Source organism: Hemiscyllium ocellatum, chromosome 23 (assembly GCF_020745735.1).
Source record: "Hemiscyllium ocellatum isolate sHemOce1 chromosome 23, sHemOce1.pat.X.cur, whole genome shotgun sequence".
Classification (NCBI taxonomy): Eukaryota; Metazoa; Chordata; class Chondrichthyes; order Orectolobiformes; family Hemiscylliidae; genus Hemiscyllium; species Hemiscyllium ocellatum.
In genome coordinates this window covers 16,481,640-16,503,257 of record NC_083423.1, presented here as the reverse complement: position 1 = coordinate 16,503,257, position 21,618 = coordinate 16,481,640, and the positions used below count along the sequence as shown (strand labels likewise).

Here is a 21,618-nt window from a genome sequence, read left to right as displayed (position 1 = left end):
TACTGGAGAAACTCAGAATGTCTGGCAGTATCTATAGACAGGGCGGACGTGGGTATTTCAGATGCTGGAGATTAGAGGCAAGATTAGAATGGTGCTGGAAAAGCACAGCAGGTCAGGCAGCATCCGAGGAGCAGGAAAATCAACATTTTGGGCAAAAGCCCTTAATCAGGAATCCTGAAGGATGCACCTTATGACAACATTACATTGAAGGCATGTACTGTTTAATATAGAAAGGAACCTCAATTATACAAACAAGATGGACGGGCAATATTTCATTCGGATAATTGATTATTCAGTTAATTGATTCAATGCCTCTCCTCTGGGGCTCGGTGTTTTCTGAAGTTTCCTTTTTCCTCGCTCTGCCTGCCTTGCCCCCTCTCTCTGTCTCAGGGTTTGTTTCTGAGCAGAGACATACTTGTGGGTAAGGGATTTGTAGCATTGCTGAAGCCTCCTGCCACCACTCCCCCAATCAGTTCACACACTTGCTTAGTCTGCTCCCCATTAGGAGGCTAGTCAGCAGAACACCACGCGCAAGCCCCCACCTTCTGGCCCGCCATCCGCCTCCAACCACACCTGTCTGCTCCCACACCTGCACCCTGTCCGTCCCTTACCCACCTCCCAATGCTGTCCAACTCTGCCCACAATGTCAGCCGCAATCCGCCCCCACCCACCGTCCGTGCCCCTGAACCCAGCTTCCCCGTGCCTCCCATGCACTCCCGTCAGCCCCTGTCCTCCCCTGACCCCCTGGGATTTGCGCTACAGAGAGAGGCTGAATAGGCTGGGGCTGTTTTCCCTGGAGTGTCGGAGGCGGAGGGGTGACCTTATAGAGGTTTACAAAATTATGAGGGGCATGGATAGATAAATAGACAAAGTCTTTTCCTTTGGGTTGTGGAGTCCAGAATTAGAGGGCATAGGTTTAGGGTGAGAGGGGAAAGATATCAAAGAGACCTAAGGGACAACTTTTTCATGCAGAGGGTGGTATGGTGGAGGCTAGTACAATTGCAACATTTAAAAGGCATCTGGATGGGTATATAAATTGGAAGGGTTTGGAGGGATATGGGCTAAGTGCTGGCAGGTGGGAACTAGATTGGGATATCTGGTTGATATGTATGAGTTGGACCAAAAGGTCTGTTTTCATGCTGTTCATCTTTATGACTCTAAGCAAATGACATTCATTCGTAGTCAACTGTCATAATTCTCCGAGGAACACAGAATCAAGAGGAGGCCTTTTGGCCCCTCAAGCTTGGTCTGCCATTCAATAAGACCATGGTTGATCAATGAGTTTACTCCATATATCCACCTTGTGTATTAAGGCCTGCTCTTGTTTTTATGTCTGTTCCTAAGTGGAAATAATTTCTTCCAAACTACCCTATCAGGTTTCCTAATGATCTTGAAAACTGCTCAATTCATCTCTAACTTCCAGGGGATCCACTTCTAGTCCACACTGTTCTGTCTATGTGAGTATTCACAACTTTTTATTACGTTAAACGCTGGGTGCTATTACCCTTTGTTTCTGCAGATATTTTCTAATCACTCATGAGATGATGATCAGTTTAATGTAAAGAGCTGGTTCCAGGAGACAAAAATCACCAGGTCAAAGAATGAACAAAAAATATTTGTTTCCTCAGCTAACCTGCAACTGGGTAGCTGGCTTACCAGGTCCATCCTGCATGGCCTGAGGTGCTGAGAGCCTCCTGGCAGCAGCAGAGGTTGTGGTGGGGCTGGTGGTAGCAGTGACCTTCCTGATGGTTGTGGTGTGGGTCGGAGGCGCTGAAGTGGTCTTGCTTCGGCTGATGGTTTGTCGAGCGGTATCTATCCGGGACATGAAAGCAGGGGCAATTTTGGTCACCTCGGTGATTGGTGAAATAACAACTGGTTTTGCTATCTTTTTGGAGCCTGTGGAAACATAGAGAACCAGTTTTTTCATTCAATGCCATTGAATCCCAGCAATTACATTTTTTTAGGTAAAATAATTCTTTTAAACAAAAGCAGATATTGCTGGAGAAACTCAGCAGGTCTGACAGCATCTATGCAGAGAAAGCAGAGCTAATGTTTTGAGTCTAGTGATCCTTCTTCAGAACCAGACTCAAAATGTTAACTTTGCTTTCTCTCCACAGATGCTGTCAGACCTGCTGAGTTTCTCCAGCAATTTCTGTTTTTGTTTCAGATTTCTAGCAACTGCAGATCTTTGTTTTATTATAACTTTTTTTTGCAAACCAGCCTTTACTTTATAAAGAATTTTATTATCCTAAACTTTGATTAAGCTAAGATTGCAACAAATTGACTTTAGGTCTTTAACACTTAAACCATCTTATTTAAAAATAAAATCCTGATTTTCCACACATTCCTGAACCAGCCCCCAAATTTAATCCACAGTATGGGTGGATTGCCAGGGATTGGGTTACATTGTTATTTTGGACAAATGTTGGAATGAATGGAAATGATTTAGTGCCAAACCGGAGGGAGGGTAAAAACAGTTTAAAAAAAAGCAATACCTGGAAATGGACATGTCGGATGCAATGGAACTCCACTATGAAGTTTACAAGACAAGTCAGGTCAGTGCGTGTCATTTGTGAGTTTTACTTTACTCCCAATTCATCTTATGTGCTTTAAGATGGAATTTTAGTTAGCCAATGTTTTCATTTCTAAATATTGCTAGTTTTTGACTGTTCTTCCCACTAGCACATCATTCCCTTAGCACCAAGTAGCCATTGTTGGAATATTGCGTGCAATTCTGGTCTCCTTCCTATCGGAAAGATGTTGTGAAAATCGAAAGGTTTCAGAAAAGATTTACAAGGATGTTGTCAGGGTTGGAGGATCTAAGCTGCAGGGAGAGGCTGAACAGGCTGAGGCTGTTTTCCCTGGAGCGTCGGAGGCTGAGGGGTGACCTTATAGAGGTTTATAAAATTATGAGAGGCATGGATAGGATAAATAGACAAAGTATTTTCCCTGGGGTGGGGGAGTCCAGAACTAGAGAGCATAGGTTTCGGGTGAGAGGGGAAAGATATAAAAGAGACCTAAGGGGCAACGTTTTCATGCAGAGGGTGGTATGTGTATGGAATGAGCTGCTAGAGGATGTGGTGGAGGCTGATACAATTGCAACATTTAAGAAGCATCTGGATGGGTACATTAATAGGAATGCTTTGGAGGGATATGGACCAGGTGCTGGCAGGTGGGACTAGATTGGGTTGGGATATCTGGTCGGCATGGACAGGTTTGACCGAAGGGTCTGTTTCCTTGCTGTACACCTCTATGACTCTATAATTCCTGACCCTCCACCACCTTGGGAAAAGTTGAGGGGTGCTGTGTCCTTTCTATTTTTCCATCCCTGATTCCAGTCGGGAATTAGCCAAGGCCTGAGACTATGTTGTGAAGCGAGTATGGGCTGCTGGGAAGCCTTGCACCAGAAACAGCCTAAAAACTAAAAAAGCAATAGAAATGTAGGAACTCAACTGTAGGATTACAAGAACTTAATCTTAATTATAGATCTGTAAATACAGAGTTGAAATGTATTTGCAACTATTTGAATTGGGTAGATTAATCTGAATATTTAGTGCACTTCCTGGTGAAGTGCTTTAACATCACCAGTTTGCCTTTATGCCCTCTGGTGGCTATTCTATGACATTGCAAATTGCTTCCTAAATCTGCCTGACCCCGAAAACTACTGCTTTGTGTATTCCAGTGGTGCCCTTCCGGATTCCTATATACAGGGTAGTTAGGGGAATTGAGACAATTTTCAAAGCATCTTATTCAGTGCTCTTATGCTCTTACAAGCAGCATCAAATGAGGATAAAAAGAGCTTATGGAGCGTATCAAAGTTATTACACATGGAATTGGTGTGTGCAAGTGTGATAAGACATCTACTATCCTGTTTCTATCTTGATGTACACTTAGTTCTCAATATTCCTCAGTGACAGAACATTTACCCACTGGTCGGCATGGACGGATTGGACCAAAGGGTCTGTTTCCATGCTGTACATCTCTATGACTCTATGATTCTATGTCATATTAAATGAAAAAAAGTTACATTGATATGGTGCCAGGATCAACTGCTATCAAAATCACATTTAGAAGATAATAGGTCAGATAATGTAAAGCTTGGTTAAAAAGGTAGGGTTTCATGAGCATTTTAAAGAAATAAAAAGGGGTGGCATGACTGAGAGGTTTAAAACAGGAGTTCCATGAGTTGACAGCTAAAGACATAGCTGCCATTAGTGGATTTGCAAATGCTCAGAGTTAGAGGACTGCAGAAATTTCAGAGGTTTGTGGAGGTGATACAGGTTATACAGTTAGGAGGGCCAGGGTCTAGATGGAGGGATTTGATTAAAAAAGAATGTGGATTTTAAAATTGAGTTGTTGCTTGACCAGAAGCCAGTGTAGGTCAATGATTGATGTACGAATGGGGCTCAGTGAGTATTTGGATATGAGGAACAGAGTTTTAAATGTACGCAAATTTATGATGTGTCACAATATTTCTTTTGAAACATAGTGTCACTTTTTGTTTGGTTGACTGATTCATGGCTCTGAAGGTCTTTTTCTAGCAAACGGATTACCTCATGATTGTTTGTGTACAAATGGTACAGCATGTACTCTAATATTCTAATTAGCCAATAGTGAACATTGTGTGAATTTTGACATTTTAGCTGTCTGATTAGGCTGTGTTTGACTAACAGAGCTTCAGGCTAATGTAGGCAAGGGTAGGCCAGTTAGAAAGAAAGCTTGGGCGAGCATCAGACAGTTCTAATGGATATGAGGTTCTCAAGGCTTGCATTAGCGTGTCCATATTCATTATTATTGATCATTTACTGAAATTGTTCCATGTTAAGAGTTGGAAACTGAGCCAATCAGAAGCAGCATGAAGCAAAACCTGAGGCAGGCCCAGTGAGTCAACAGTGCACTCCAGAAGTGATTAGGAAGGTTGCAGTGCAGAGGGAATGGGTACTGTAGTGAGGAGAGACAGCAATATAATGACACTCAAAACTGGCCAATTGTCAACCTTGTGAGCAACGCTGGGAGAGACCACTAGCCATGATGAGTATGATTACACCAATGGCCAATGATGCCTTCCTTGAAGTAGCAATGTGTAGGTATGGGTAAGTAAGTCTGTATGTTTACAGGATCCAATCATACTATTTGAGGCCTATCGGGTAGACCTTACTGTAGCCCGGAATATGTCTGGATTCATAAATTACAATAATAAAGGCACTTACGTGTCTGAGCTGAGATGACAACGGGCATTCCTTGTCTGCTTCCAACCATAGTCGAGACTCGGATAGTGTATGTAGAACTCTCTAGCAATCCATTTAACACATGGAGTGTTGCATCGGCCGGGACAATTCTTGTCCTCTCAGGACCTCCTGATGAGATAAGTGAACAAGAAGATTGTCTCATTGTTCCATTGTTCTTGGTTCACGCCCAACATTGTGGCTGGGGATTTCCTGGGACCTGCTCCTACTTCACTGATGCAGCTTCACCCCAAGTGTGGCGGATGTTGGGTTGACAACATTGCTGGATGTGAAGTATTGAAGGTTTTACACAGCCTTCGTTTTTTAATATTCTTAAAAATTAGCAAATTGGTCAAGTAAAATGAAAAGAAAACACCTTTACTTTAAAAGTGTTTATGATTTTTCTGCTGGATCTGCTCACAACAGGATCCTGGAGATGAGTCATTAATTCCTGGAGACTTCAGGAAAATTCTGAAGGATTGACAGTCTGAGGCAAAAATCAGAGTTTCCATTCAAAGGACATTTCAGGTCATGGCCTGAATTACAAAGGATACTCTTGTCTCCACATCTCCTGGCCCTCCCATCCTGTTGAAATACTCTTAGGGGAGGCACCCCAAGGGATGAATGGCTACTCCACAAATATTTGGCCATTAATAGATAGGTGATGAAAATACTGATCCTCAGGAACAGGAGGTCCTGACACAGAGAGCTGCTGGCCAATCATTTCTCCATGTACCTGTGGAGTCAGCAGGAATGGTAGCCACTATTGGTACTGCACTTTGGTAATAAGGAAGCAAGCTGCAATGGACCAGAACTTGGCAAGTCTGGGTGTGGGGAGGGACGTCTGTGAGAAGGATGTGGACCAGGGTTTGAGCAGCTATGGGGAGAGGACAACCTTAGGGACATCAATCCTTGGGTGGGACATCCACCGAGGTGGGTGGCCATCCAATGGGCCCAGAATCCAATGAACAAGGGACTTCCTCCTTCCACTCCCAGCCTGCTAGGTTGCCCACGTGCTACTCTCATCAACAGATAATTGTTAGTATCAGGATGAGGCCCTTAGATGGGCATTAACAGCTGTCTGACTCCACTCCTGCTCATGATATTATGGCATTTAGGGCGGAGGTGGGAGATAGAAGGTGGGAAAGCCACCTGCCCCTCCACCCTCAAACCTATCGGCAGGGGACTTAGAGCCCCAGGGAATTTTCCAACCTAAACCAAAATGACAGGGAGTGCAAGTGGGTCAATGTCTCGGCACCCTCGGGGCTTGAGATGAGAGTCCCACTAAACTGGTGAATGTCTAATGTTCCTCTATCTTTCCAACAATGATTCAACAACTTTATCGACAGGTACATCTGAACAATATAGAACCAGCCAGGCCAAAGTTCATTCAATAATATTTTCTTGTATTAGCAGGATGAGGCCATAATATTAATGAATTTCAAAAACTGTCAAAAGGTGCGTGTTCCAAATCACTAAGCCATGTCCCAGACTGGATCCAAATGTGCCAAAGAGGGAAGATTGAATTAGGCTCAGTTGTAATGGTTCTCAAAAGTGAAAAGGCTGCTGACATTCACTGAGGAGACTCAACTATGAATAGCAATGACTGGGGCATTCTAACAATGGGACTCCATTCAGCCATGAGTGGGCAGCTTGGATAGAGGAAGAGAGAGTAGACTAAAAGACATAAAATGAAAAGCAGGCTGATGGAGTGTCACAGTGGTTTTGCAGAGGGTGTAGTATTGTTGGGTCAGGTGGACAAAGCATTGATGTCTATTATGGGCAAGGAACACTGGATACTTCTGAAGAAACAAACAACATGAGGCATTCTTCTAAATAATGCCAATCCTCACCATAACTGAGGACACCCACACAAAACTGTCTGCATTGAAACATAGGCGAAAGTGAGGACTGCAGATACTGGAGGTCAGAGTCCAGACTAGAGTGGTGCTGGAAAAGCACAGCAGGTCAGGCAGCATCCGAGGAGCAGGACAATCAATGTTTCAGGCAGGAGCCCTTCATCAGGAACCACATGAATACAATATAAATAAGATTTGCTGGAAAAACTCAGCAAGCCTGGCGGCATCCATGAGGAGAAATCAGAGATAACATTTCAGGTCCAGTGACACTTCCACAGAACTGATGGTAGCTAGGAAAATGTCAGTTCATATGTAGAAAATAGGACAGGGAGAGGGGATAAGGAGTAAATGATATTTTGGGATAGAGCCCAAAGAGAGAGAAGACGGTTGGACAGACAAAGGATTGGATGATGGTCTGGCTGGGATAGTGAATAGCCGTTAATGGCTAAAAATAGGTAGTGTGTAAGGGCAGACTATGTGAGAACAAGGCCTGGTGTGTGAGGTTGGGGGCTAGGGCACAGAGAGTTCAGGCCCTAAAATTATTGAACTCGATATTGAGTCTGGAGGGCTGCAGGGTCCCCAAGTGGAAAATGAGGTGTTGTTCATCCAGCTTGCACTGAGCTTCACTGGAACACTGCAGTAAGCCTCCTGCCCTTCTCTCTGACTCCATCCTTTCAGATAACCCGACTTCCTGTGTTGGGTATTCACCATCCCTCCGAACAATTTGAGAAGACATGAATGAGAATGAGTAGCAAACTCGTTCTGTGCTCTTGAAGTATAAATATTTACAGGGCAACAGGCAAAGAACAGGGTGAATAGAACTAATTTGATAGCTCTTATGAAGAGCTAGCATATGTCTGTTGGGCTGAACAGCCTCCTTCTGTGCTATGCCATTCTATGGATGACATGTAGATTAAAGCTGAAGGATCAACTAGTCTGGATAGAAAATGGAATAGGAGATGGGCTGCTGTTGACAGGTTTGGAACTGACATCTCTCACTCCATGTTATCCAACACCACATTTATTGGCTGGGAATTAGAGCAGTATGTTTTAACCTGCAGGCAGTCTATCAGGCAAATATGTTTGTTTGTCTATTTAACAAGTAAATGAAATATGTACCATGTAAACACAGGAAGAAGTTAAACTCTATCTTAATGGATCTAAATAAACAAGACAAAGCCACTACCTCGCAGCAGAGCCCAAGATATTCTGTATCCTGAAATGCCAGGCATCTTTTTCCATGAGAGTTTTAAGCTGTTGGATCCAGTTTCGATGACTTTCAGTTCCTTCACTGATTGGACTTGTTCAGAATCTGGAGAAGCTGCAAATGATGGAACAATTCATTGTAGTTACAAACAATAATGCATCCCGTGGGCTGCTTTATCCATATGTTTTGCAATGGAGGCTTTCATTCACAAGGAACCAGTGAATGCTCAGCGCAAAATAGCTTCCACCATTTTCTTCTCTGATTCTATCCAAATACTTTGTCCTAAATACCCTTCTTTCTCACTGTCTTGAAATGAAGATTTAACAGAGGGACTCTGATTTATACTCTTTCAGCCAATGAGCTGAACTCGAGACCATATTCAATTCAAATTCGTCCCTTCTGAAAAGGTCACATCCACTGAATGTGATCTCTCCCCCTAAATTCTTTCTTTCCTTCTACAATTTAAAACAAAATAAAACCCAAATGATATCAACTAGTTATTATTAATTAATTGATCAAATCCTTTCTCTTGTTTAACTTCTGTGATGTCCAACGATTCATAGCTTTTTACTGAGGCACTCAAGAGTGAAAAGTGATCATGCACATCAGAACAGAAGGAGGTCTATCAGTCCCTCTGCTCTGTCATTCAATTGGATTCGTGAATAATCTGTACTTCAAACATATTTACCTGCTCTTGCTCCACATCATTTGTGCTCGTAATGATCGGAGATCTATCAACCTTAATCCTGAAAGCTATGATTCTCCCTTAGATCCACACAATCCTTTTGGAATGAGAGCACCAGATCTCTACTAACTTTTGTGAGAAAAAAGGGTTTTGTTTTGGGTTTGCTCCTGAGTAGCCAAACCCTAGTTTTTGAATATTATCTCCACCATTCTGATTGCCTCAGCAGGATAAATAGTTCCTCCATTTCTATATCACCACTTAATGAATTCATTTATTACTGTAACCACTCAAATCAGACTACCCCTCAGTCTTTCATCATCAAGAGAGTGTAAGCCAATTTTAATGGCCACATTTCCAACCGGGATAACACAAATTGGTTATTTTCTTTCTATGAGTTTCTTGGACCTGACTTCTGATGTAGGATCCGTCCCAATAGAAACTGTGCAGGCAACTTTGCAGCAATGGCAGGGATGGAGGGGGGTCAGTGTGAGTCATGGGGTGAGGGGTCACTTTAATAGACTCACTGGAGTTAGAGCCAGTTTTAACCCCCTTAACATTTCCTGGGTAACTATTCAGTCAAGTAAGTCAGAACCCTCAGGCAGCTCTGATTCTAACTCAGAGTTGGGGATTTTGTTGGAGTTCCAGAATTGGGATAATTGACCAGAGGAGGTTTCAACTTCCCAAACAATTACATCATAGTCCATGTTTCCAGGCTTCCGAGGTGACCCATAACTTTTCAGTTGTGCTGCATCCAGCCTCCGTTTACATGGTCCTATGTATTCTGTCTTTGTATTTCAGTCCTTCAGATCCCACTATCATTCTGCTGACTCCCGCAGGAAATATCCAACTTTCTTCTCATAAAGAATGGATGCAAAGGCATTGCCGGTGCTTCCGTTCCACCTCACAATTACCTGTCTTTTGAGAAAGAGATGCTGCAGGCCCCTCAGAATTCCTGTACACAGCATTGATGCTAATAGTATAGCGAGTTCCAGGGTTTAGGTGTCCAATATGGTAAGACAGCGTGCTGCGATCCACATATTGAGTCTGAGTACCACCTCTCCCTAGCAAGGAATAAATGAAACATAAAGACTGTGGAAACAATTTATACAATCACAATGCAAACTGCAAGTATTGAATAAATAGAATTAAATAGAGTTCATAGCACAGAAAGAGATCTTTGAGCTAAATACAATCTTGTGATATCCCAAATGAGCCTCCTCCATCTAATCCCATCAACATATCCTTCTATTTACCCCTGTGTTTATCTGACATTTATTGTGTCATGGTCCTTGAGAAAGTAGTGGTGAGCTGCTTTCTAGAACCACTGTATCCATGTACTGCATGTAGACCTGCAATGCTGTTAAGGAGGAAGTTACGAAAACTGCTTCACTTCTTTGAACCTAGCTCCATGTCAAAGTAATTACTTTCAAGGATACTTCTTGAGATTTTCTCAAGGGTGATTTATAATTTTTGGAAGCTCTTTTGTGGTTTTCAGGACTTCTTTTTCAATCTCACTAACTCAGTAGTTGGTGAAATCATGTAGTAACAATATCTTCAGTTTTTGAGTTGTCAAATGGGATTCACATAAAACAACAGAATTCATCAATAATGTCAATTATCAACCCTTCATTAAAATTAAGATTGAAATGCCACAGTTTTTATATTGGCGCAAATAACTGGCATAAGATAGTAGTAAAAGCTTTCTTCAAGGTAACCCGGACACTCTACGTAAAAAAAATGCTATCATCCTAAATGATGAAGTATCACAAAAAAGAGTCTTAAACTTTAGCCGCAATAATAATTGTTTACAGTCACAAATAACAATTCGGAAACACAAATAAGAGGTGTTCCTCGGTTGCATAATTTAGAGCGATGGTTTCTTCTCATTTACCTGATGTCGGACTCCATGTTATCTTGTACTCTGTTGCTCCGACAGTAGCACCCCAGACTACAGACACTGAGGTATTGGTGTATGTGGTCACTCTAAAGTTTGATACGTGACTAAGTGGACCTACAGTACAGAAAATACTATCAGTTAATTCATTCAATTCACTGAAATGTTCTTTTTTTTTAAACCAGCCCAAAAGGCATTATCTCTTATTAGGAACCAAATGTACAGATGTTGTTTATTTGTCCAAGTGGGCATTCTTAATAAGCGAGTCTAAACTGTGGGCATTGATAGGGTACTCCACTTTGAAGATAAGGTTTCATCGGTAAGCTACAGCTTGTATTCATCCATTCTTTCCACATACTCCTTTCCAGCAGGATTATGGCATTTCTAAGGGATTTCCAATGAGGGGTCTTTTGATCCTCCAGTGTAATTTCAGTGGAAATTTGATGGAAACTACTGGGAGAGATTTAAACAAAAATCTGTCATTTCTGCCACATTCCTATCAATATTCCCCATTGGAATTGTGACCTGTTACTCTCCAATTGGAAGCCCAGTGAGATCAGATAAATCAGCACAGACTAAATCTCAGTCTTGGGATCCTTCTGAGTAGTATGTGCTAACACTGTGGCCAGTACATTTTCAGATGAGTGGCTGGAAGTTCTTCCACTCTCTTTTGGATAAGATGAACTTGCAGGCAATATCTAAATCAATCCAGCTCTACTGTAAATGTGCATTCTATTCAAAACATACTGCTGTCCTCCTTTAGCATCAGTTCTATAATTTGTCATTCTCTATTACATTAAGGTTTTGTCCACATTCACCATACAAGGCAATAATTTGTTATATAAGTTAAGTTCTTTAGAATTTACCTTAGGATTACACTTTCCTGAACTGTGATCATATTTACTGGTTCTATTCCTATGATGTTAGACATCAGGCAGACAATTATATTTGGTTACTTTTAACTCCTGGTTTACATAAAGACTTGAATGAAACTCTGATGGTAGACAGTCATCAACTGGATTGGCAAATAAGGCAGACATTGATGGTATGATCTTGTAGCATCTGCAGCTCACTGGTTTACAGCGATAGAGTAGTAAACCAACCACTATTAGCTCGTACATGTACGTACCATCAGACTTCACTGGGCGGCACGGTGGCAAGGGCGGCACGGTGGCACAGTGGTTAGCACTGCTGCCTCACAGCGCCAGGGACCTGGGTTCAATTCCCGCCTCAGGCGACTGACTGTGTGGAGTTTGCACATTCTCCCCGTGTCTGCGTGGGTTTACTCCGGGTGCTCCGGTTTCCTCCCACAGTCCAAAGATGTGCGGGTCAGGTGAATTGGCCATGCTAAATTGCCCGTAGTGTAAGGTAAGGGGTATGTGTAGGGGTATGGGTGGGTTGCGCTTCGGCGGGTCGGTGTGGACTTGTTGGGCCGAATGGCCTGTTTCCACACTGTAAGTAATCTAATCTAAATGTATGATTTTATAGCTCTGAATATCCCACATTTGAACAGGATCCTAACAATTCAACATTCATTTGTGTTGGTAGTTTGTCCTCTATGTTTCTGATTCAGAAACTAATAGTGTCCCTTCTTGCACTTACCCGTACACTTTGCTTAGTTTTAACCATCTTGTGTGTTCCTTTGCAAAGAGCCCTAATGATTTCAAATTAGCAACCAATGTCATTTTCCCAGCTTCTCCACAAAATATGTTTTATCATTGGGACTGTCTCTAGGCTATTTCAATCTCTCTCCATTGAGGGTTAACTGAATACTTGAATTTCTGGTTAAGATCTTGAGTCACAATCTTTCCCCAAGATGCTGATGATTGGGCAACTACATCAATGTTTTACTGAGGCATTGATGGGTACAATGACTAGTTCACAGGTGAGATTCCCCAATGTTTTATGTTTTTAAACAGGCTACCACAAATGTTAAACTTCCAAGTGGGGAAAGGTGATCAGGCTTCCCTTGGTTTTTCATCCACCCCCACAGTCTGTCATGACAAGGTGAATTTGAAAAGGACACCTATATGTGTGGATACTTTTTTCCAAGACTCAAATGAATTTATGTTTTGAAAGGAACCACATTGAACCAGACTTCCTTGATTTAACGGTGAGATTGAGCTTATGGAGAAATAGTTACACAGCACACACGACACCGATCAGAAATAACATGCAGGTCCAAAAAGATAAGTTAAAAGAAAATATACAATCCATCTCTGGACTGTCTGTGAAGAATGAATAATTGAACCCAAAAATTGACTATGATGGATCAGAATACCTGCAGCTAACCTTCGTTAGTGGCTACTACCTGACCTGGAGGTAGTCAATGACTGCAATTGGAGATTGTTTCAATTTTCAGAATTAGCATTTATAGAATTCATGAACAGGATAATATTTTCATGACACCTGAAATGATCACCCCATTTTGTGTCATCATGAAAACAGATCATCATACGAATCACTTATGGATATATTGAACTACCAAATTCAGCAACTGTCTCAAATCCCTGTGTGGATTACATTGAATTCCAAGAGGAATCATGGAGTGCTACACCTGAAACATTTCAAGAGGTTTAGACAGCAACATTTCAAAAGGAGAAATACCATTCAAATAACGCAACTATGATCTCTCATGCCAATTTGATGAGTTGAAACAAAGGCAGATCTGGAGGGAAGATTTTACTTTTCCAAGATTATGTAAGGAAAGGGATTATAAAACAACTGCAACCCTTCTCTTAGTATGCTCAAATGCTAACGTTCAAGAGAGTTGGCACAACACTAAAATAGCCTGTAGTTCAAGTTCCATTGTGCTAAAGTATGCTGCAAAGTGGCAGCTGAGACTGTTCACTAGACAGCCCTGTGTATGGATGAAAAGAATCAATGGAGCAGGGTGGGTGGTACTGTGGTGGGTTTGGTAAGATGCAGCGAGAAAACGGACTGCGCCTCACTGAGAGAACCCTATAGGAGACTCAACAGAGTAACAGCCAAAAAAACAGACATAAAACTGAGCTGGGAAAAGGTTTCCACAAGGGAAGGGATCAACCTTGTTGTGACTATTTGAGGAAGAAGTTGAATAAGAAGGGGAGGTAGCTCTTCCCTCCTCATCCTGGAGAATGACCATGGGGTGGTGTCCCACCTGGATTCATAACAGATCTGGGACCTTCTCCTGGAGTCTGGCCATACAGTGTTAACCTTGCACAAAGTCACTCACTTGTTTTCATAGTTGCTGTCATCCCAGGGCCCACAGCAGAACCAAAGACTACATAAAGGGATAAGACATATTCTGTATTGGAAACCAGATTTTTGAGTTGATATGATGTTGTGCTGCTGTTCAAAGCCACTTGACGGGGCCGGTCACTCCCAATGAACTCTGGAAACAAGGAAAAGTGACATTAAAGCAATTCTCTGAAATAAACTGTAAAAGAAATATAATGGAATCTTCATGGGCTCAGCTGAATTTTTACTTTACTTGTCCTCAGAATGTAGTCAATCTTGCGGAAGCTTAACTTATTAGCTATCTGTAGTAGCCTGGAGAAGGTAATGATGCTGGCCATCTCCTCGTACCTCTGTAGACCTTGTACTGAAGGTGTTCCCACAATAATGTGGAATTTTATAAACTACTGAACAGTTTTCTCAGCATTAACTAGAACAGATGGACATGTGTCACATCGGCTCAACAAGATGGAGGCTACAATGGGAGATATCTCTTGATGAGTATTTTTAACTGTTTGTGTTGTTTTCCAGGTGTGTGTGCGTGTGAGAGAGTGAGAGAGTGAGAGAGATGGTTCTTCAATAACGCACTGATCTTTGTAAAAATTCTACATGTTAAATATAGACATGGTTCATTAAGATAACTTTATACACCATGCACAAGTTAGTTTCTTTTTGACAATATTAGGGATGGAGGATTGATGAACTGCTTGGTGCAACTTTGTCCTTTGGATTCTCCAACAAAATATCATCCCAATGTAGCATCACTGAAAATGAGAGCTTAATTCAGGGAGAATGAAATCTGTGCCTCACTGCTCTGCCCTCTTGTATATTACTGCTTGAGAGGACACAAGAGTGGAGCAATTATAGCACAGAGTTAGCAAATCCCACTATGTCACTAGTGAAACTTAGTTCAATAAATTCTGGGCTAGCAATAGAAAAGGATGATTATGAAATTGCCAGGCTATGACAAATCCAGCTGGGTCACTAGGTTCTCCATCATCATGGAATCTTCCATCACCCATCTGGTTTAGCTTACCGGTTACTCAGAAGGCTCTTGTGGCACAGTGGTTGTGTCCCTATCTCTGAGCCAGTAGACCCACTAGTTCCAGAGGTATGTAATAACATGTATGAGCTGGTTAATCAAAAATATCCGTATGTGATTCATATCAACACAATGTGATGCATGCTTAGCAAGTCAACAATGTTGCAACACTTACAACTCTCTCCTTTGTCTCAATTCATTTGATAATGTATCAAGTACCTGGTGTGGGGCCCCATGCTAATCTATATCCTGTAGCACCTTGGACAGTGTTCCACGTGATGGTGGCACTGCTTGTAGTGATGGACGATGCTCGCAGAATATGGACAGAACTTGTTGCCACTGGGGAAAAAAACATAAGCTAATATCCATCAAAGAGTTTTGGATAAAAAAGTAAATGAGTGTAGCTCTTTCTTATTTGTTAGTAAATATCTTTTCTAGGAAACCAACAGCAACAGCTTACACTTACAAACAGGCAAATACATCCCTAGGTTCTTTCCAGAGGCATAATTCTGAAATAAATGGATGCCATGCCACAGAAATAAATTCTAGGTTATGTGGGTGACCAATGATTTGGTTAATGATGTGGATTTTAAGAATGGTCTCAAAGCTTCCAATTTAAGAGTGCAAGTCTTAAACGGTTGAAGATAATGCTACCAATGGTAGGGTAAGGGAAGAGCAGGGTGGGGAGATGGACTGATGTACAAATAATCAATTTGAAGGACTCATTTGAGTGGAGAGACTATTGAAGGGCTGGAGGAGATATGGTGAAGTATAAAAGTCAAACACACAGGAGAATTGGGTGATCAGATGACAATGCAAGTCACATACAGAAAGATAATAGAAACTTCCCCTCGCAAAACATGACTTCTAGCCGTTCCGTAATTCCATTGGCATCAGCACCTTCCAGCTAAATGCCAACATTAGTAATGTTTAAACTTAGTAGGTATCACACAACCTTGACTTCAGGGAGCATCACAATGAATCCCAAAGTTTCCTTCACCCAATACACACACAAACTCTCAACTGGTATTGCAGGACGGTGATCAGTTCACGTTTCTCCAGCCTTACTCAGATAGGGGGAAGCAGTATATATAATCCTCCAATGAGCATTCCAGTGCTAATAAACTAACACAGTATGGAACAGGTTTAGACTCTGAAATCTTTCTGCTTTGGGTATCTTACCACTGGAAAATCTACAAGTGCAAACTGAGAGGCTGAGCTCATGTTCTACTCTCTCAATTTCCATTTATAAAGAGTCCAGGATGAGGATTCAATGTGATCCATCCTTAAAAATGTTCTATGCTAAAGAGCTATAGCAGTTAATTTGTTTTTGGCTAGGACACTTCATATTACAGAATTCCCAATTTTAGAGAAATAAAGAAACTACAAGGAAGGTGTCAGTATTGCTATATACCAGATCACCAGATAGGTGTGCCACTTGTCAACTGGAGCACATCTGGCCACTAAATCCAAGAAATAAATCCCAATCCAAGAAACATGGACATGAATCTTTAAGTTGTGGCATTGCCGGAACTGCAAGAAGTACACAAGTAATCACAATTACTGGACGCAATCAACATTGGTTTGTGGGCAGACAGATGTTAAAACAAAAACACTTACACGTCATAATCTTCCCAGAGACCACTGGGCCTTCTACATTGCCAAAAATTGGGTTGATAGTAACAGTGTATTCAGTACCAGCTTGCAGACCCCGGATCATATAGAACTGGTAGGCTTCACCTAAATTGACATTCTGCAGGTCTCCTTCTGTCGATAAGAAAATACCACAACAATGATTATCAAAATTCTCCTCTTTGGTAGTCAGTATGCTTGAAGAAACTCCCACTCCCAGTGAAAAACTTTACTCCTCTACTATTACATCTCTAAAACAATTCATGAATTTTGTTATCAAACCATTACCTTGCTTTGTTCCTTCACCCCTAAACTATTAATCTTCCAAAGCTGAGAAAAAGATTTGAGAAATCATGCTATCCAAAGTAACCATAGAATGTTCCTACAGACTAAATTAAGTAAAAGTGTAGGGTTGGGCCCAAATAGTTTGAAATCTGTTTTATGTTTTACAGAAATACATTCAAATTGAGCAATTAATCAATCTTAGTTTCCCTATGGACTCATGGTAATCAGATTGTCCGTTTGCCTTACCACTGACACTGAGGACGGCTTACAGTTTCAACAATCCAACATTTCAGAGTATTTTCTGTATTAATGGACAGCTTTGTTCCAGATGTATACATTTCTGGCCTGATTTCCTATTTGTTAATTATCTCACCAACATGACACCAAAGATAATCAGTTAAAAAAAGTAAAACAAAGAACTGTGGATGCTGGAAATCTGAAACAAAACAGAAATTGCTGGAGAAACTCAGCAGGTCTGGCAGCATCTGTGGAGAGAAAACAGAGTTAACATTATAAGCCCAATCACTCTTCTTCAGTTATGATGTTCTTGACCTCCATCACTCTTTTACAGGTTGCAACAGTTCACTTGGAATACATAAACTCGCCTATTCTCCTTCGGGACATATGTGTCTCCATAACTCTGACTGCCACCTGCTTTCATTGTATGTGTATTCCTGGGTAGTCATATCATTGCTTATCTAGATGCAGAGTCTGATGGCTCAACTATCTTTGCTAACAGAGTTTTTAAAAATCCCTCAAGCATCCTCTATCTCCTTGTTAAGTGCCTGAAGATATGTGAAATTGGCCATGCTGGATTGGAGCCATTTTCTTCAAATATTCTAACAAAATAGGCTACTGCTTGAAGATATATGAGTAGTCTGTGCAAACTAATACTAGAATAATGGAGGGCTTTGGTGACCTAACATTAACTGGGTCTGCTTAAAAATCTGAATAAGTTAATATATGAATGTTTTCTAAGTCTGTGCTTTGGCACAGTATGGTAATACCAAGTGACACAGATAGCACACGAGGTATGGGACCACTTCAATTAAGTAAAAATAGTAAGAGGCAACAAATGAGCTACTAATTTACAATTAGCAATGGCCTATTAGTATTATTACTAGACTATTAATCCTGAAATTCAGGTAATCTTTGGGGACCTGGGTTTGCAGCCTGCCATGGCAGATATTTGAATTTGAATTCAATAAAGATCTGGAATTAAGCACCTAATGACCGTGAAATGGTTCACTCATGTCCTTTAGGCGATACTTATCTGGTCTGGTCTATATGTGACAAGAATGTGGTTGTATCTTAACTATCCTCTGGGCTATTAGAGATAGGTAATAAGTGCAGGCCGAGCCAGCATTGCCCACATTCATGCATGAATGAATGAATAAAATAAATTAACTGTTTTACATTATTGTATAAAGATGAAAATTGCCTATCTTTACTCTCACTTTCCCATAAGGTGCAACTTCCAGCCAAGAGAAGATTTGCTGAAAATGCCTTAAGGTTCTATAAATCTGTGACTGCAGCTCTGACAAACACACCACACTCATCATCTACTAATTAAGTTAATGAACAGAACCTTTCTTGAAACAGCTCACTGGTCTATCTCAAATTGCTTCCTTAGTTGTACCAAATTAAACTAACCTATTAGTAGGAGGAAAAGAACTCTTTCCCATCACAGTAGATCAGTGGGTTTCATTTGGCATGTCATGACATACACAGGTGGGCTGTGATGCTGTGAAATACTGTACATATTTAGTATTTTGCTCTGATCCATTGAATTTCAATTATGTATCCATTTGATTATGATACAAAAATTATACTTTCAAAAATATTGTCACAAATATGAAATATCATCTGTGAAAACCGACCCCTGAACTGAGTGCAGCAGAACAGATTAAGGGCCATGAATAATTAAAAATAGTTGAGTTGAAGAGGTTTTGAAAATGTGTTGATGCTCACAGTCGGAAAGGGTGCATTTTGTTCTGGTAGATTTGAACCATTAATGCATTTTATCCTTGTTTAGCTTGTTGTATGCACTATGTTGCAATCGTTTCTCATAAAATCATATCTTTAATAAATGCGAGTAAATGTGACATTTATGAACAATCAATTCATGGTATGTGTACTGTGGAATTCTTTGTTTCATTGAAGTGTGCCGTGTTACTGAAAAGATTTGGAGCCACTGTTGTAGATCCAGGATTAGCTTGAAGGCAAGGAGATAATGAAATCCTGTATGGCAGTCTCCATCATGGAATGAAACATGGTGTTCATAAATCAAATGTCAAAGAATATTTATTCAATTGTTTTATAGATACAGAGTGGCAGGCTAATTTAAAAAATGCTGGAAAAACTCAGCAGGTCTGGTAGCATCTGTGGGTAGAAAATTTCAGGTCCAGCGACCCTTGTTCAGAAGGGTCTGAAGACAGGTCATTGTTGAAGGGTCATTGAAGAAGGATCCTTCACGTTCTGAAAAAGGCTAACTGGACCCTCATCGTTAAATCTGCTTTCTCTCCAAAAATACTGTTAGACCTGCTGTGTTTTTCCAGCAATTTACGATTTTATTTCTGATTTCCAGCAACTGCAGTTCTTTTGGTTTTTGTTTAACTCAAGAATTGTTACCCCATCAGCTAACTGACCATTCATGAGACACTGGACCTGGGATCTTAGGGGACTTTGATTCATTTCTATATGGAATGTACACTCTCAAACCTACAAAATAATGTAGTATACTTACAACCTAGGATATACATTTAAAGGAACAATACCAGATGATCCCCATGTAAGTCTGTAGCCAGATGCGCCTTTAACTGGTAGCCACTTTGCCTGTATGGTATCTGTTGTAATATTCTCCAAAAATAGTTTCCTCACCGCTGTGAGTTTCACTGTTTGAAAATAAAGGAATTTTTAAAACAAAGTCCTACCCTAATACAAAGACACAAATCAACTTTCTGTAGTGAGGCAGCACAGTGACTCAGTGGTTAGCACTGTTGCTTCACAGCACTAGGGAAACTGGGTTCGATTCCAATCTCGGGCAACTGTCTGTGGGGAGTTTGCGCATTCTCTGTGTGTTTGTTTTGGTTTCCTCTGGATGCTCCAGTTTTCTCCCATAGTCCAAAGATGTGCAGGTTATGTGCAGGTTATGTGCACTGGTCATGCTAAATTGCCCATTGTATCCAGATATGTGCAGGCTAGGTGGATTAGCCATGGGAAGTGCAGGGAAAGAGTAAGGAGAGTAGGATGCCCTTCAGAGTGGCAGTATGGACTTCATGGGCTGAATGGCCTGCTTCCACATTGGATTTTACATAAGCTATCTTTCCTCAGAATGGTTCCTATGCTCCATTTATTCCCACTCACTAACAATTAATGTTTTACTTAACTGTTGCTGAGAATGAACAGGACGGCGCAACATCAAGGGCCGAAGGGCCTGTACTACGCTGTAATGTTCTATGTTCTAGAGTACATTTATGATTTAAGACTGTATATCATGCAACACAGTCGTTTTAGCACTAGAATTCTTTAAAATGACATTAGCAATAACTCATTCATTTGAGTCTGAAGCTTGCAGATGCAAACACCAATCCAGAAGCTTGAGTACCTAATTTACGTTAACACTTCAATGCAATACTGAAGGAGTACTATACTGTCAGTGGTACTGTACTTGGATGAGACATTACCCTTTCAAGTGGGCATAAATTTTCCATAGAACCATTCGAAAAGTATGGCATTCTCCCTCATGCACCAGCCAATATTTATCCGTCCGGCAGCATCATTAGAACAGATTACCTGGCCATTAATTATCATGTTGCTTTTTGTGGGAATTTGAAATGAGCAGCTTAGTTGCCATTTTTGTGACAGTGACTTCATTAGCAGTGAAACACTTCAGGTCAATCAGTGCACATTTCTTTCTTTTTCTTCAGGCAATGTGTTCTTCAACACAACCTTGCGTAGATGGCGGGTTCTGGTAGGGCAGCGGATCGAAAAGTAGAGACTTTGGTTTGAAACTGCGCTCTGAGGCACAAGTAATAAATGAGCAGAGCTATTTGTATGAAATCATATTTCATATTATAATCTGTGGGGTTTGCAGCCATGTTTTTGGGGAGGTGGGGAATGGGCGCACAGGATCAATCTTCAAGTCAGTCCCGAGTTTCTGCAGAAGTTTAAATGAGATGAGCTAAATGTCAGTTCCTCATTTGTCCTTATCCTCAAGTGAGGATACCCAGAATGCTCCAGATCAGTGCAACAAAATACCAACAATGTAATGTATGCTGTGCTGATAAATTCCATCAGAAAAAATATCTGGATAAATATTTGATTGAGAAATGGTTGTATTTTATGGGAATACAAATACTGAATTCAATGTGTCTGGAGTGTACTTGGAGCTCACCACCATTGCTTAGTGGAAATGGTAGTGTCAATAGAAACAGTGAGAAGTTGATCAATTCATTTAGAGACCACAGAGTGTTAAACAAGAAGCTTTTATTTCAATAACTTAAGAACTATTTTGGAGAGTGATATGGAGAGAAGGTAATTCAAGTCCAATATCTTAATAATGTCGAATAAT

The 21,618-nt window shown here is 41.0% G+C and overlaps 1 protein-coding gene across 1 annotated transcript in view; it reads right to left on the bottom strand.

Annotated features, from left to right (window-relative positions):
• Positions 1–3,362: 3,362 nt before the first annotated feature.
• Positions 3,363–21,618, bottom strand: part of LOC132826570 (collagen alpha-1(VII) chain-like) — a 39,632-nt gene continuing 21,376 nt past the window's right edge. The window contains exons 9-17 of the mRNA XM_060842527.1: positions 19,823–19,939; positions 16,749–16,895; positions 15,348–15,467; positions 14,085–14,243; positions 10,868–10,987; positions 9,888–10,031; positions 8,271–8,405; positions 5,211–5,357; positions 3,363–3,421 (exon numbers count right to left, since the gene is read on the bottom strand). Of these exons, the coding sequence (XP_060698510.1) occupies positions 3,363–3,421; positions 5,211–5,357; positions 8,271–8,405; positions 9,888–10,031; positions 10,868–10,987; positions 14,085–14,243; positions 15,348–15,467; positions 16,749–16,895; positions 19,823–19,939 (1,148 nt within the window). The remainder of the gene's footprint in view (positions 3,422–5,210; positions 5,358–8,270; positions 8,406–9,887; positions 10,032–10,867; positions 10,988–14,084; positions 14,244–15,347; positions 15,468–16,748; positions 16,896–19,822; positions 19,940–21,618) is intronic.